Source organism: Agelaius tricolor, unplaced genomic scaffold, assembly GCF_023055355.1.
Source record: "Agelaius tricolor isolate 1412-34295 unplaced genomic scaffold, bAgeTri1.0.p SCAF_41, whole genome shotgun sequence".
NCBI classification, from domain to species: domain Eukaryota; kingdom Metazoa; phylum Chordata; class Aves; order Passeriformes; family Icteridae; genus Agelaius; species Agelaius tricolor.
Window position 1 is genome coordinate 2,067,814 of NW_027269301.1, and position 13,595 is coordinate 2,081,408.

The 13,595-nt window shown below is 64.2% G+C and overlaps 2 protein-coding genes across 3 annotated transcripts in view; one reads left to right on the plus strand and one right to left on the minus strand.

The window, feature by feature from the left end:
* BMP1 (bone morphogenetic protein 1) overlaps positions 1-8,293 on the plus strand; it is a 31,176-nt gene extending 22,883 nt beyond the window's left edge. The window contains exons 13-20 of one of the 2 annotated variants that reach the window (XM_071454803.1): positions 11-136; positions 235-395; positions 2,011-2,191; positions 5,536-5,661; positions 5,738-5,865; positions 5,937-6,150; positions 6,231-6,481; positions 7,773-8,293. In XM_071454803.1, coding sequence (XP_071310904.1) covers positions 11-136; positions 235-395; positions 2,011-2,191; positions 5,536-5,661; positions 5,738-5,865; positions 5,937-6,150; positions 6,231-6,481; positions 7,773-7,907 — 1,322 coding nt within the window. In that variant the 3' untranslated portion in view covers positions 7,908-8,293. Of the gene's footprint in view, positions 1-10; positions 137-234; positions 396-2,010; positions 2,192-4,822; positions 5,412-5,535; positions 5,662-5,737; positions 5,866-5,936; positions 6,151-6,230; positions 6,482-7,772 lie in introns of those variants that run through there. The other variant, XM_071454804.1, reaches the window with a different exon arrangement.
* A 1,573-nt stretch (positions 8,294-9,866) lies between these two features.
* On the minus strand, positions 9,867-12,793 carry PHYHIP (phytanoyl-CoA 2-hydroxylase interacting protein). The gene is made up of 4 exons (XM_071454657.1): positions 12,629-12,793; positions 11,768-11,942; positions 10,644-10,761; positions 9,867-10,545 (listed from the first exon to the last, which is right to left on the minus strand). Exons 1-4 carry the CDS (start codon positions 12,791-12,793, stop codon positions 10,011-10,013), a joined length of 993 nt encoding a protein of 330 aa, XP_071310758.1. The 3' UTR covers positions 9,867-10,010.
* Positions 12,794-13,595: the final 802 nt, after the last annotated feature.

The window sequence follows — 13,595 nt, forward strand, 5'->3', positions numbered from 1 at the left end:
CCCTGCCCAGAGATGGACGAGTGCTCCCGGCCCAACAACGGCGGCTGCGAGCAGCGCTGCGTCAACACCCTGGGCAGCTACAAGTGCGCCTGCGACCCTGGCTATGAGCTGGCGTCTGACAAACGCCGCTGCGAGGGTGAGCGTCCCCCTGAGACCCCCCCAAACCCCCCTGTGCCCCTCGGCGCGCCCCCAGCCCCGTGGAGGTGACGGGCGCTGGGTGGTGCCGCCCTGCAGCCGCCTGCGGAGGTTTCCTGACCAAGCTCAACGGCTCCATCACCAGCCCGGGCTGGCCCAAGGAGTATCCCCCCAACAAAAACTGCATCTGGCAGCTGGTGGCGCCCACCCAGTACCGCATCTCCCTCCAGTTCGACTTCTTCGAGACCGAGGGCAACGATGTGAGTGGGGGGGAGCAGCCCCTGCCTGCCCCGTGCCACCCCTTACCCATGCCAGGGGTGCAGCCCCAAAACCCTCCAGCCACGGGCAGCCTGGCTGGCAGCACATTCTGGGGGGTTTTCTCCTCTTTTGGGGACAATTGGCTCCTATTTCAGAACTGGGGGTGCAGCACCAAAACCCTGCAGCCACGGGCAGCCTTGCTGGCAGCACATTCTGGGGGGTTTTCTCCTCTTTTGGGGAACAACTGGCTCCTATTTTAGAGTTGGGGGTGCAGCCCCTGGTGCCAAAACCCTGCAGCCACAGGCAGCCTTGCTGGCAGCACATTTTGGGAGATTTTCTCCTCTTTTGGGGACAATTTGCTCCTAATTCAGAATGGGGTGCAGCCCCAAAACCCTCCAGCCACAGGTAACATTGATGGCAGCACATTCTGGGAACTTTTCTCCTCTGTTTGGGGACAATTGGCTCCTCTTTTGGGGGACAATTGGCTCTTACTTCAGAATTCGGGGTGCAGCCCCAAAACCCTGCAGCCACAGGCAGCCTTGCTGGCTGCATATTTTGGGAGATTTTCTCTCTTATTGGGAACAATTTGCTCCTAATTCAGAACTGGGGGTGCAGCACCAAAACCCTCCAGCCACGGGCAGCCTGGCTGGCAGCATATTTTGGGAGGTTTTCTCCTCTTTTTGGGGACAACTGGCTCCTCTTTTGGGGGACAATTGGCTCCTCTTTTGGGGGACAATTGGCTCCTACTTCAGAACTGGGGGTGCAGCACCAAAACCCTGCAGCCATGGGCAGCCTTGCTGGCAGCACATTCTGGGGGGTTTTCTCCTCTTTTGGGGAACAACTGCTCCTATTTCAGAGTTGGGGGTGCAGCCCCTGGTGCCAAAACCCTGCAGCCACGGGCAGCCTTGCTGGCAGCACATTTTGGGAGAGTTTCTCCTCTTTTTGGGGACAACTGGCTCCTACTTCAGAACTGGGGGTGCAGCACCAAAACCCTTCAGCCACAGGCAGCCTTGCTGACAGCACATTTTGGGAGCTTTTTTCCTCTTTTAAGGGACAATTGGCTCCTACCTCAGAGCCCCCAGTCCCAAAACCCTCCAGCCACGGGCAGCCTTGCTGGCAGCATATTATGGGAGGTTTTTTTCTCTTTTTGGGGACAATTGGCTCCTCTTTTGGGGGACAATTGGCTCCTATTTCAGAACTGGGGGTGCAGCACCGAAACTCTCCAGCCACGGGCAGCCTGGCTGGCAGCAGATTTTGGGAGATTTTCTCTCTTATTGGGGACAATTTGCTCCTAATTCAGAACTGGGGTGCAGCTCCCAGTCCCAAAACCCTCCAGCCACGGGCAGCCTTGCTGGCAGCACATTCTGGGAGCTTTTCTCCTCTTTTTGGGGACAATTGGCTCCTCTTTTGGGGGACAATTGGCTCCTACTTCAGAACTGGGGGTGCAGCCCCAAAACCCTCCAGCCACAGGCAGCCTGGCTGGCTGCACATTCTGGGAGCTTTTTTCCCCTTTTAAGGGACAATTGGCTCCTTCTTTAGAGCTGGCGGTGCTCTCAGGGGCTGCTGGTGGCCCCTAGAGTGGCACCACCATGTCCCCAGCCCCGTGTCCCCCCCCAGGTGTGTAAATATGACTTTGTGGAGGTGCGCAGCGGGCTCACAGCTGACTCCAAGCTGCACGGGAAGTTCTGCGGGGCCGAGAAGCCCGAGGTCATCACCTCCCAGTACAACAACATGAGGATCGAGTTCAAGTCCGACAACACCGTCTCCAAAAAGGGCTTCAAAGCCCATTTCTTCTCAGGTAGAGCTGCCTGGCCCCAGCACAGGCACCCCCTGCCCTCCCTCACCCAGCCAGGCCCCCCCAAACCGCCGCTAACGCTTCCCTTGCCCACGCCGGGGGTGCAGCCCCAAAACCCTCCAGCCATGGGCAGCCTGGCTGGCAGCACATTTTGGGGGGTTTTCTCCTCTTTTGGGGCATAATTGGCTCATATTTCAGAGCTGGGGGTGCAGCCCCTGGTCTCAAAACCCTCCAGCCATGGGCAGCCTGGCTGGCAGCACATTTTGGGGTTTTTTCATCTTTTGGGGGATAATTGGCTCCTATTTCAGAACTGGGGGCACAGCCCCCGGTCTCACCCTCCAACCATGGGCAGCCTTGCTGGCAGCACATCTGGGGGGTTTTCTCCTCTTTTGGGGGATAATTGGCTCCTCTTTTTGGGGACAATTTGCTCCTCTTTTGGGGGACAATTGGCTCCTACTTCAGAATTGGGGGTGCAGCCCCAAAACCCTCCAGCCATGGGCAGCCTGGCTGGCAGCACATTTTGGGAGGTTTTCTCCTCTTTTTGGGGACAATTGGCTCCTACTCCAGAGCTGGGGGTGCTCTCAGGGGCTCCCCAAACAGCAAGGGGATGCTGGGGACAGGGATGTGCTGGGCCCCGGGTGCTGCACCCCTCGGGTGGCATTCCCAGGGTGGGGGGACGGTGACACCCCGCTCTGCTGCTGCTGCCGCTGCTGCTGCTCCCCGCTCTGCTGCACGGCCCCGGCTCCCTCCGCTCCCCGGGCAGGGCGCTCCGCATCCCGGCCTCAGCATCCGAGATCCCCGGAGCGATGGCTCCTCCCAAACACCACCACCTGCCTCTCCCTGTCTGCTCTCCTCTCCCGGGCCACCCCTCCAGGAGGCGGTGTCACCTTCGGACGGGTTTTGTGGGCAGGGATGGCGACACCAAACGCTGGACGCAGCCGGGGCTGGACCGTGCCACGGGACCCTCGTGCCCCAGCCGGTCCCCCGGGTGTGGCACGGTGCCCTGGGCACCGTCCCAGCTGTGAGAGACCCGCGAGCCTCCCGCCGGCCGTTTTTGGGGGGCAGCGCTGCCTCCCGGCTGCGGGAGCGGCGTCCCCGGAGCCGCCGGGGGTTTCCCGGAGCGGCAGAGCCCCGCGGGCCGGGCATGGCGTGTCTTTGCTTTGTGTGTTCAATGAAAACCAAGGCGAGTAGGGCGGCCCAGGGGGCCCAGCCGTCGGGAGCCGGCACCCTCCACAAAGCGATTCCTCGGGGATTCCTCGGGGAAGCCGAGCGGGACCACGGGGCAGCCGGGTGAGTCTCCCCCTGGAGCACTTGGGGCTCCTTCGCCGTCCCCTTTTCCCCTCTTTCCTCCCTCGTGCGGTGACGATAGAGCACCAAACCCTCTCCTCCACCTTCCCCCGCTCAGGTCTCGGGCTTTCCCGGCAGCAGGACCACCCTGGAGGACTCGGCCACAGCGAGGTCCCTCCTCTGGTCCCTCCGGGGTTGCTCCCTGGGCAAAACCTCTCCCGTGCGGCCCCTTTTTGGCCGCGGAGGGTCCCCGTGCTCCGGACGAGCCCCGTCCCTCGGTGCCGCGGGCAGCCTGGCCGTCCGGCCGCCCGTTTTTCCCCGCTGAAGACGTGACCCCTTCCTCCTCCTCCTCCTCTTCCTCCTTCTCCTCCTCCTCCTCCTCCTCGCGGCCGCGCGTAAGGATGCGCGTTCCTCCCGGGAATCCGCCACGGTGTCGGCATCCAGGTACGTCCCCCCGGCCCTCGGCCGAGCCCCGGCGGCGCTGGGGGGTCCGCAGCGGGGGGAGAGGCGCTGCCGGGGGCTGCGGGGCGCTCAGCAGCCCGGAGCCGTCGGATGCCCGCGGGGGAGAACGGTGAGCGATGCCGGGTGGCGGCGAGCAAGCTGGTTGGAATAAAGGATGGCTAAAGACACCGAGCCGCTGGGCTTCTTGCCGCTGCCAACTCTCTCCTGCTCTTGTCTCGCCCGCTCAGGCTCCCTCCGTCCCGCCAGCTCCCCCTCCAGCGGTGCTGGAGCTGCTCTGAGCCCAGGAGCCCCTTCCCAACCCCAAAGGGGCCTTTCTGCCTCGCTTCCTCCTCCCTCAGACCGAGGAGACGCCAGGTTACAGCCTCCGCTTGAGAGGCGGCCGCGGGGCCGGGGGCCGGGGCAGGACCCCCCTCGCCGCTGGCTCCAGGAGGGACCCCGGCTCCTCTCCGGCCCCGCTGTGAGCTCGGAGCGGGGCGCGGGGGCTCTGGTGCCCGCTTGCTGCTGCCTTCCCTCCCCAAAACACCGCCCGGAGGCCAGGGGGAGCTGGAAGGGGAGCGATGGCGCCTGGAGGGGTCTTTGGGGGGGTCGGGAAGGGGCTCCCTACGGGCGGGGGTGGGAGGTAAATCCGGCCAGCTCGGGGTGATCCCAAACCCCTCCAGTGCCGTTCCCAGCCCGAACAGCCCCAGGAACCCACCCAAAGCCCAACCTCCTCCTCCTCCTCCTCTTCCTCCCCGCAGAGCCGCTCGCCCCGGCCGCACAGGGGCTCCCGGGGGTCCCCTCGCTGCTGCTTCCCCCCGGCTGCCGCTCCGCATGGCCCCCCCGGACCCGCCCCGCCGCCCCCCGCCCCCCCATCGCTCCCCCCCTTCTCTCCCTCTCTCTTTGCAGAGAAGAAGCAGCAGCTGCAGCCCCCGAAATCTCGCCCGCCCGGCCTGAAGTTCCGCATGCAGAAGCGGCCGCGGGGCCCCTCCTGAGCCGCTCCGTCCTCTCCGTCTTTCTCAGGAACGCCGCGGCCCCGGAGCCGTGCGGGAGCACGGTGGGACCGAGCCGAGCCGAGCCGTGCTGCCGGCCCCGGCAGCCTTTTGCTTGACAGAACTGGTTGTTGACCTTATTTTTTTTTTTTAACTTTTTTTAAACTTTTTTTTTTTTTTTTTTTTTTTTTTTTTTTTTTTTTTTTTTTTTTGGTTCTAAGCACCCCACCTCCTTGGTTTTGTCATTGACCAGCTGACCTTGTTCGTTTTATTTTTTTTTCCCCCCCCCACCCTCCCCCAATTTTTACCGTGTCTGTGACATTTCCTATCGATGAGTAAAGAGGGACTCCAGCGTCCTGGTCTTTCTTGTGCATCTTTGGTTGTCACTGTGTGTTTTTCTGCCTCTCCCCCGTCCGTCCTGGCAGCAGGTAATGGTGGCACCCATGGGTGAGCCCACGGGAGAGGAGAAGCCATCCGTGCCTGCAGGGGCTGGGATGCTGGAGCTGCTTTGCTGCTGCCCGGGGGCGCTTGCTTGGCTGGAGGGCAGCGGGGCTGGGGGGCCTGGGGGGATGGAATTGCACCATTCCAGCCTTTCCCAGCCCGCTCAGGGATCCCTCTGCTCTCTCCCAGACAAAGATGAGTGCTCCAAGAACAACGGGGGCTGCCAGCACGAGTGCCTCAACTCCTTTGGCAGCTACGAGTGCCAGTGCCGCAGCGGCTTCGTGCTGCACGACAACAAACACGACTGCAAGGAAGGTGGGTCCAGCCCGCCCCCCAATCCCTTGGGAACCCCCCATCCATGCCTCTGTGACCCTCCTGGCTGTCCCCACAGCTGGCTGTGACCACAAGGTGACATCTGTCTCGGGGACCATCACCAGCCCCAACTGGCCCGATAAATACCCCAGTAAGAAGGAGTGCACCTGGGCCATCAGCACCACGCCGGGGCACCGCATCAAGCTGGTAGGGGTTGGGGGGTGGGGGGCACTGGGGTCCCCTCTGCCGAGCCTTGACCTCACCCAGAGCCTCCACAGAGCTTCTCAGAGCTGGATGTGGAGGCACAGCAGGAATGTACCTACGACCACCTGGAGATCTTTGATGGGAAGGACGCCAAGGCCCCGGCACTCGGCCGCTTCTGCGGGGCCAAGGAGCCCGAGCCCATCGTCTCCTCGGGCAACAAGATGTTCCTCAAGTTTGTGTCTGATAACTCCATCCAGAAGAAGGGATTCGAGGCCACCCACAGCACAGGTACCTGGCTGGGGCTGGGACATGGGGTTATGGGGTGGGGGCACAGCCTGGGCGCCCCTAAACCCCGGCTCCTCCCGCAGTGTGCGGGGGCCAGGTGCGCGCCGAGGTGAAGACCAAGGATTTGTATTCCCACGCACAATTCGGGGACAACAACTACCCGGGGGGCTCGGACTGCGAGTGGGTGATCATGGCTGAGGAGGGCTTCGGCGTGGAGCTCATCTTCCAGACCTTTGAGATCGAGGAGGAGGCTGACTGTGGATACGACTACATGGAGCTCTTCGATGGCTACGACGGGACAGCCCCACGCCTCGGCCGCTTCTGCGGCTCCGGGGTGAGCCTGGGATGTGGCCTGGGGTGGTGTGGGGGGCAAGGAGTGAGGGTTCAAGGTGAGGGATGAGGCAGAGCCAGAGCAGTGTGGAGAAATCCCCATGGGAATTTTGTCTGGTTTGATGATTCCCACCCTCCACAGTGCAAATATTCCCACCCGTGGATCAGCAGTGTGGAGAAATCCCCATGGGAATTTGGTCTGGTGTGATGATTCCCACCCTCCACAGTGCAAATATTCCCAGCCTCAATGGGTGCTAGTGGATCAGCGGTGTGGATCATCACACCAGCAGTTGGTCTGGTGTGATGATTCCCACCCTCCACAGTGCAAATTCCTACTCTGCACAGTGCAAATCCCCACGGGAATTTGGTCTGGTGTGATGATTCCCACCCTCCCCAGTGCAGATATTCCCAGCCACAAGAGATGCTCAACCTGGGGCTGCTCATGGATCAGCAGTGTGGAGAAATCCCTATGGGAATTTGGTCTGGTGTGAGGATTCCCACCCTCCCCAGTGCAAATATTCCCAACCACAATGGATGCTCACCTCAGGGGTGCTTGTGGACCAGCAGTGTGGAGAAATCTCCATGGGAATTTGTGTGATGATTCCCACTCTCCACAGTGCAAATTCCCACTCTGCACAGTGCAAATCCCCACAGGAATTTGGTGTGTTGTGGTGAATCCCACCATCCACAGCGCAAATATTCCCACCTGCCATGGGTGCTCACCTCAGAGGTGTTCATGGATCAGCAGTGTGGAGAAATCCCCACAGGAATTTGGTCTGGTGTGATGATTCCCACCCTCCCCAGTGCAAATATTCCCAGCCACAAGAGATGCTCAACCCCGGGGGTGCTCATGGATCAGCAGCGTGGAGAAATCTCCATGGGAATTTGGGCTGGTGTGATGATTCCCACATTCCCCAGTGCAAATTCCCACTCTGCACAGTGCAAATCCCCACAGGAATTTGGTGTGCTGTGGTGAATCCCACCATCCACAGTGCAAATATTCCCACCTGCCATGGGTGCTCACCTCAGAGGTGCTCGTGGATCAGCAGTGTGGAGAAATCCCCACAGGAATTTGGTCTGGTGTGATGATTCCCACCCTCCCCAGTGCAAATATTCCCAGCCTCAATGGGTGCTCACCCCGGGGTGCTCATGGATCAGCAGTGTGGAGAAATCCCTATGGTAATTTGGTCTGGTGTGACGATTCCCACATTCCCCAGTGCAAATATTCCCGCCTGCCACGAGTGCTCACCCTGGGGTGCTGGTGGATCTGAGCACCCCCTCCCTCACCCCCGCAGCCCCCCGAGGAGGTTTACTCGGCCGGAGACTCGGTGATGATCCGCTTCCACTCGGACGACACCATCAACAAGAAGGGTTTCCACCTTCGCTACACCAGCACCAAGTTCCAGGACACGCTGCACACGAGGAAATGAGGGCCGGGGGTCCCGGCCCCGCCGCGGGCAGGGGAGGAGCAGGAGGAGGAGGAGGAGGAGGAAGAGGAGGAGAAAGAGGGCAGGGAGGACGGCGGGGAGCGCTGCCCCGCACAGACTGCACGGAGGAGGAGCACACAGCCAACCTCAGCACTCAAGACACGCTCGCACGGGGCCCCGGGGCTCGGGCGCCCACGGCACGGGGGGCACAGGGGGGGTCCCCGCTGGCAGCCGCCCACCCCGGTGCTGGGGGGGCCGAGCAGGACCCGCTGCCCTCCCCTGCCCCGGCCAAAGCTCTGAATGTACAAACCAGTAACCGGGAAGAGCCCAACACACACAAGGTGCTGTCTCTCTCTTGTACCCATGAAATAAATACCCTTGTACTTGGAGCGGGGGCAGCCGCGGCCTCTTTGCTTCCAGCCCAGCAGAACAGCACCCAAAATGGGGCTGGACTGGGGGGGGGGAAGCAGCCAGGACCCTGCACGGACCCCAATCCTAAGGGAAGAGCCCATCCTTGGGGGTTCTGATGGAGCAGAGCCAGGAATTCCAGCCAAGGAGCAGCCAGACCTACTGCTGGTGACAGCGGGTCCTGGAGAGGGCGGTGGGCTCGGAGCCCCCCAGGACTCTGCAGGTGGGTTCTGTCCCCCCACACCTTTATTTTGAGGTGTCTCTGAGGCAGCACCCGCTGTGGGGTGGGTGGGTGGGTGGGTGGGTGCCGCGTGCTGTGCCCACCGCGTGCTCCAGCGCGTGCCCATGCTGGCGGTGGCGGTGGCAGATGGAGGGTGGGCTGTGCCACGGCCCCCGCGCCCACCGCGTGCCTCGACCCCTCCTGCAGCCCCTGCTCGCTGCTGCTGCTGCTGCCACGGGGAGGCTCCTGTTCCCTCTGTGTGCCAGCCCTGGCATGCTCCGTGGGCAGAACCGGGATGGGCACCGGGGGGTTCATCCTGAGGGGGTTTCAGTCTCTGTGGGGTGAGGAGCTCGGGGAACTTTTCAGTGACAGGATGAGGAGCAACGGCCATAAACAAAAACATGAGTTCCACCTCAACGTGAGGAAGAACTTCTTTCCACGGAGGGTGGCAGAGCACTGGGACAGCCCCAGGGAAGGGTGGAGTCTCCCTCTCTGGCCGCATTCCAAACGTGCTCCTGTGTCACCTGAGCCAGGTGGCCCTGCCCGGGCAGGTGGGATGGACCTGGTGATCTCCAGGAAGGCCCTTCCAACCTGGACTTTTCTCAGAGCTGGCCAGGGCCACCTTGTCCCCTCCCAGTCCCAGATCCCCGGAGCCACTTCTTGGGGTCCCGAGGGGGACAGAGGAGCGTGACACGGCCGGTGGCGACCGCACAGAGTTTATTGAAACACCTCCAGCACAGCACAGGGATGCTCGGGGAGGGGGAGCCGGTTGTTGTAGAGCGTGCAGGGGGGACACAGAGACGGGGGGCGGGCACCCCGGGGGGGCCGCACGCAAGCGCCATGCTGCCGACGGCTCATGCGGGGGGCGGCGGGTTGGGGGGCACGGGGAGGGAGGGGGCTTCAGATCCGTTCTCCCCTTCCCCGGCTCCTCCGGCTGCCTCCGGGGCCGCGGGGCCGGGGACTCGGGCGGTGCAGGACGGCAGAGCAGAGAGGGACGGGACACGGGGGGCACGCCCGGGGTCCCCCACGCCACCGCGGTGTCTGAGCACCCCCCGTCCCCCGGGAGCAGTTCAAAACCGGGGGGTGCTTCCGATATCTCCCTGAACCCCCTGGAGTGGCCGGGGAGCCCCAGTCCCGGCTGGCAGGGCCGGGGCTCCCTGGGAGCTGCGTGAACCTGGGGCGGGGGGACGCGGGGGACGCCGGAGGGGAAGGGGGGTCCCGGAGCAGGGCAGAGCGCGGGGCTCACGCCAGCGAGGACGCTGCTGCTCGGCCGGTCCAGGAGATGAAGGCTTCCTCCCTCGGGGCGCACAGCGGCGCGGGCTCTGCCTCCTCGCCGAACCAGCGTCCCGCCGGCTCCTTCCTGGGGGCACCGCCCGGCTCCCCCGAGCCCACCCGTGTCCTCCACCCACCGGCGTCCGTGGGAGAAGCCCCCGCGGGCAGCGCCCGTCGCCCTGCCCGGCCCTGCCCGCCTGGGCCCCTTAACGCCCCACGCTGATGTTGCACGTCTTGCAGCTGGGGTCCTTTTTGGCGTTGGCGGTGGAGAGGCTCATGAGCTGGTGGCCGCTGATCTCCCCCAGCACGCCGAGGCTCAGGTCCACCGGCTCCGTGTAAATGACCTCCAGGATGCTGTCCTGGGCGTGGCGGTACACCAGCTCGCCCTCCTCCACGCAGCACGTCAGGAACTTGTTGGAGGAAATGTCCAGCTGGGGAAGGCGCTCCCGGCAGAAGAGATCCCCGGAGGAGCCCTTGGGCGCCAGGACCAGCACGACGTAGTGGTAGGCGGTGTACATGCAGTAGAAGTCCGCGAAGTAGAGGTTGGTGTTGGGGTTGAAGAGGCGCTGGGCCGGGATTTGGAAGCGGTACCGGCCGTAGGGCGAGTCCTGCGGGGGCTGCCCGGTGTTGAACTCGGTGTTGCAGCTGAAGAAGATGCCGTGCAGCATCCCGCTGGTGGGCGAGCCGTGGCTCCCGCTGTTGTCCTTCAGCGACGGCTTCATCACGTTCCCGCAGTGCATCCTGCCACGAGGAGGAGGAGGAGGGACACAGACAGGCACAGGCAGGGTCAGGGAATGCGCTCGGCGAGCGGGGAGCGTGGGGAACGGGGCTGGGGGTACCTGACGTGCTGGAAATACTCCTTGTGCTGGTTGCGGTAGAAGACGGAGAAGCGCAGCATGCGGCCGGCGATCAGCTCCGCTTTCTCCTGCAGCTGGGCTAGGTGCTCCTTGGCGTAGTCTGGGGACAGGCACGGGGACATCAGGGCGTCTCCATCCCCCTCCAGCAGCCCATCCCTGCCCGCAGTTCCCCCACCTCCTGCCTCCCACTCATCAGCTGCCGCTCCAACCGGCCCGGCTTGTGCCAGCTCCCGGCATCGCCCCCGTCCTCCTCCGGGCTCCCAGCTCCCAGCATTTCCCCCTTCCTCTCTCCCGGCTCGTGGCTACCGACATCATCCCCGACCGACCTCCCCCGTGGCTCCCAGCACTGACCCCCTCTTGCTCCCAGCTCCTGGGGTCACCCCTGTTCTCCCTCCCAGCTCCTGGAATCTCCCCTGTTCTCCCTCCGTGCTCCCAGCTCTGACCCCCTCTTGCTCTCAGCTCCTGGGGTCACCCCTGTTCTCCCTCCCAGTTCCTGGAATCTCCCCTGTTCTCCCTCCGTGCTCCCAGCTCTGACCCCCTCTTGCTCTCAGCTACTGAGGTCACCCCTGTTCTCCCTCCCTGCTCCCAGCTCCAGGCATCATCCCCGTCTTCCCTCTCAGCTCCAGGCATTGTCCTCTTTCCCCTTCTATCTCCCAGCTCCTGGCATCTCCTCTTTTCTCCCTCCCTGCTCCCAGCAGTGACCCCCTTTCCCTCCCAGCTCTTCGGTTCTCCCCTGTTCTCCCTCCCAGCTCCTGGAATCTCCCCTGTTCCCCCCTTGCCCCCAGCTCCAGGCACCATCTCCATCCTCCTCCTCAGCTCCAGGCATTGCCGTCTTCCCCCTTCCATCTCCCAGCTCCAGGCATCAACCCCGTCCTCCCTCCTGGCTCCCAACGCTGAGCTTTGCCCCCTTCCTCCTCATCCTCCCAGCTCCCGGCACCGTCCCCATCCCCGGCCCAGCTCCCGATTCCAGGAGCATCAATCCCGTCCTCCCTCCTGGCTCCCAGCATCGCCCCCGTCCTCCCCCCAGCTCCGGGCTCCTGGCATCGCCCCCATCCTCCCTCCGGGCTCCCGGGGACGCCCCCACCGTCCCTGCCGGCCCCGCTCACCCCCGGTGCAGAACTCCACGGTCTCGCTCCAGCCGGACACCAGGTACTCGCCGTCGCTCTGCTTGACCGCGGTCTGCACGGCCACGCTGTACTCGGTGCGGGGGCTCAGGAACCAGTGGCCCCGCACCGTCATGGGCAGCGGCACCGCCTTGGCCACCAGCTTGGTGGGGACATCCTGTGCCGAGCGGCGAGGGTCAGGCGGGACAGCATCCTCCCGCACGCCCGGGTGCTGCCGGCTACCGCACACCCCGAAATATCCACGGAGACCCCCCCAAAACACCGTGGGGACGCGTCTCGGGCCGCCCCCCCCCGCTCTGGCCCCGCAGCGCTGCCCCGCTCGTGTCCCCAAAGATGTCCCTGCTGCCATGGGGACACAGGGTCCCCCAGGCGGGGGTGGTCTCGGGGTCCCCCCGCTGCCGGTGGCATCTCGCGGTGTCAAGAGGCCACGGAGCAGCTCCGCAGTGCAGAGCCGTTTCTGTGGCAACGGCGGATGCTGAAGTCGGGAGATAGAGGGGAAAAAAAATATCCCACCCCCCACCCCCCCCCACCCCTTATTATTGGGGAGGAGAGAAAAAAAAAATGTTAAACATTAAATAGCATCACCGTGGCAACGGCGCTGCTAAAAACGGCCCGAATTAGTGACTCGCAGCACGGGGAGGGGGAGCAGGAGCAGCTCAGCTCCCCCGCGGGGGCTCAGCGGGGTCCGTCACCCCCCGATCCCCGTCCCAGTCCCCTTCGCCAGCGTGTCCCGTGACGGGAATGACCCAAATTCAGCGCTAGAGAGGGCTAAGAGCCGGCTCCTCCCTGCCAACCCCGTCTCCTCTCCCCGGGCAGGGGGTCCCGCGTCCTCCCCCGGCTCACCCGGTGCTTGAACTTGTTGGAATTCTTGTTCTCCTTCTTGTTGAGGTCGATGAAGTAGTGGGTGACCCTCTCCAGGTCCCCCTTCTCCATAGCCCAGGAGATGCGGAAGGAATCGCAGGTGATGTTGTTGATCTCGATGTTTTTGGGGGTGGACAGCAGCTCCATGGCCGGAGGGGCTGAGCTCCTGCGGGGGGCACAGCGCGGGCTTTTGGGGGTGCCGAGCCCCCTCTGGCTGCCCACGCCGGCGCTGCCAAGGCCGCCCGCGGCGGAGCAGATGGCACCGGGGTGGAACAGCGGCCGGGAGCCAGGAATAGGCAGCGCAGGCAGGAGCAGGCAGCGGGACGCCGGGAACAAGCCCGGTCGGGTGCGGGGGCCCCGGCCGCTCCCCCGGGTGCCGCGAGGCCCCGGCGCGACGCCAGCGGGCGTTTCGGGGTTTGCTCAACACCGGGTGGGGAAAGAAAAACAAGGAGAGAGCCGAGGGAGTTGCTGGGAGAGGGGAGGGTTGGACGCAGGCACTGGAAAAGCTGGATCCGCCTTTGCCCCGGCCCGTGCCTCAGTTTCCCTGCGCCCCCAGGAAGGAGCTCTGGGGGTGGGCGATGCCCGCGAAGGGGGGACAAGGGGTCACAGCCGTGCCACGGGAACGGGGGGCTGGAGGCGAGGGTGCCCCCCCAGCCTTCGGTGCCAACGTGCCACCGCCCCCCCGTGTGCCCACGGCCACCCACGCCGCGCGTGTCCCCGTCACTCGGCACCCACGGCCACCCACGGCCACGTGTCCCCCCCCTCTGCGCCCCAAAGCCGCTGTCAGCCCCCGGCAGAGCCCTCGGGCACGGCGGAAGGTCACCGCTCCGGGGACACGGTGCCACCTCGCTGCCCCGTCCGTCCCCGTGCCCGGCGGTGGCGCAGGAACTCCGCACCGGGATTGTGCCAGCTGGATCGTGTCACCGTGTCCCCTAAGAGCCCTCGGGAC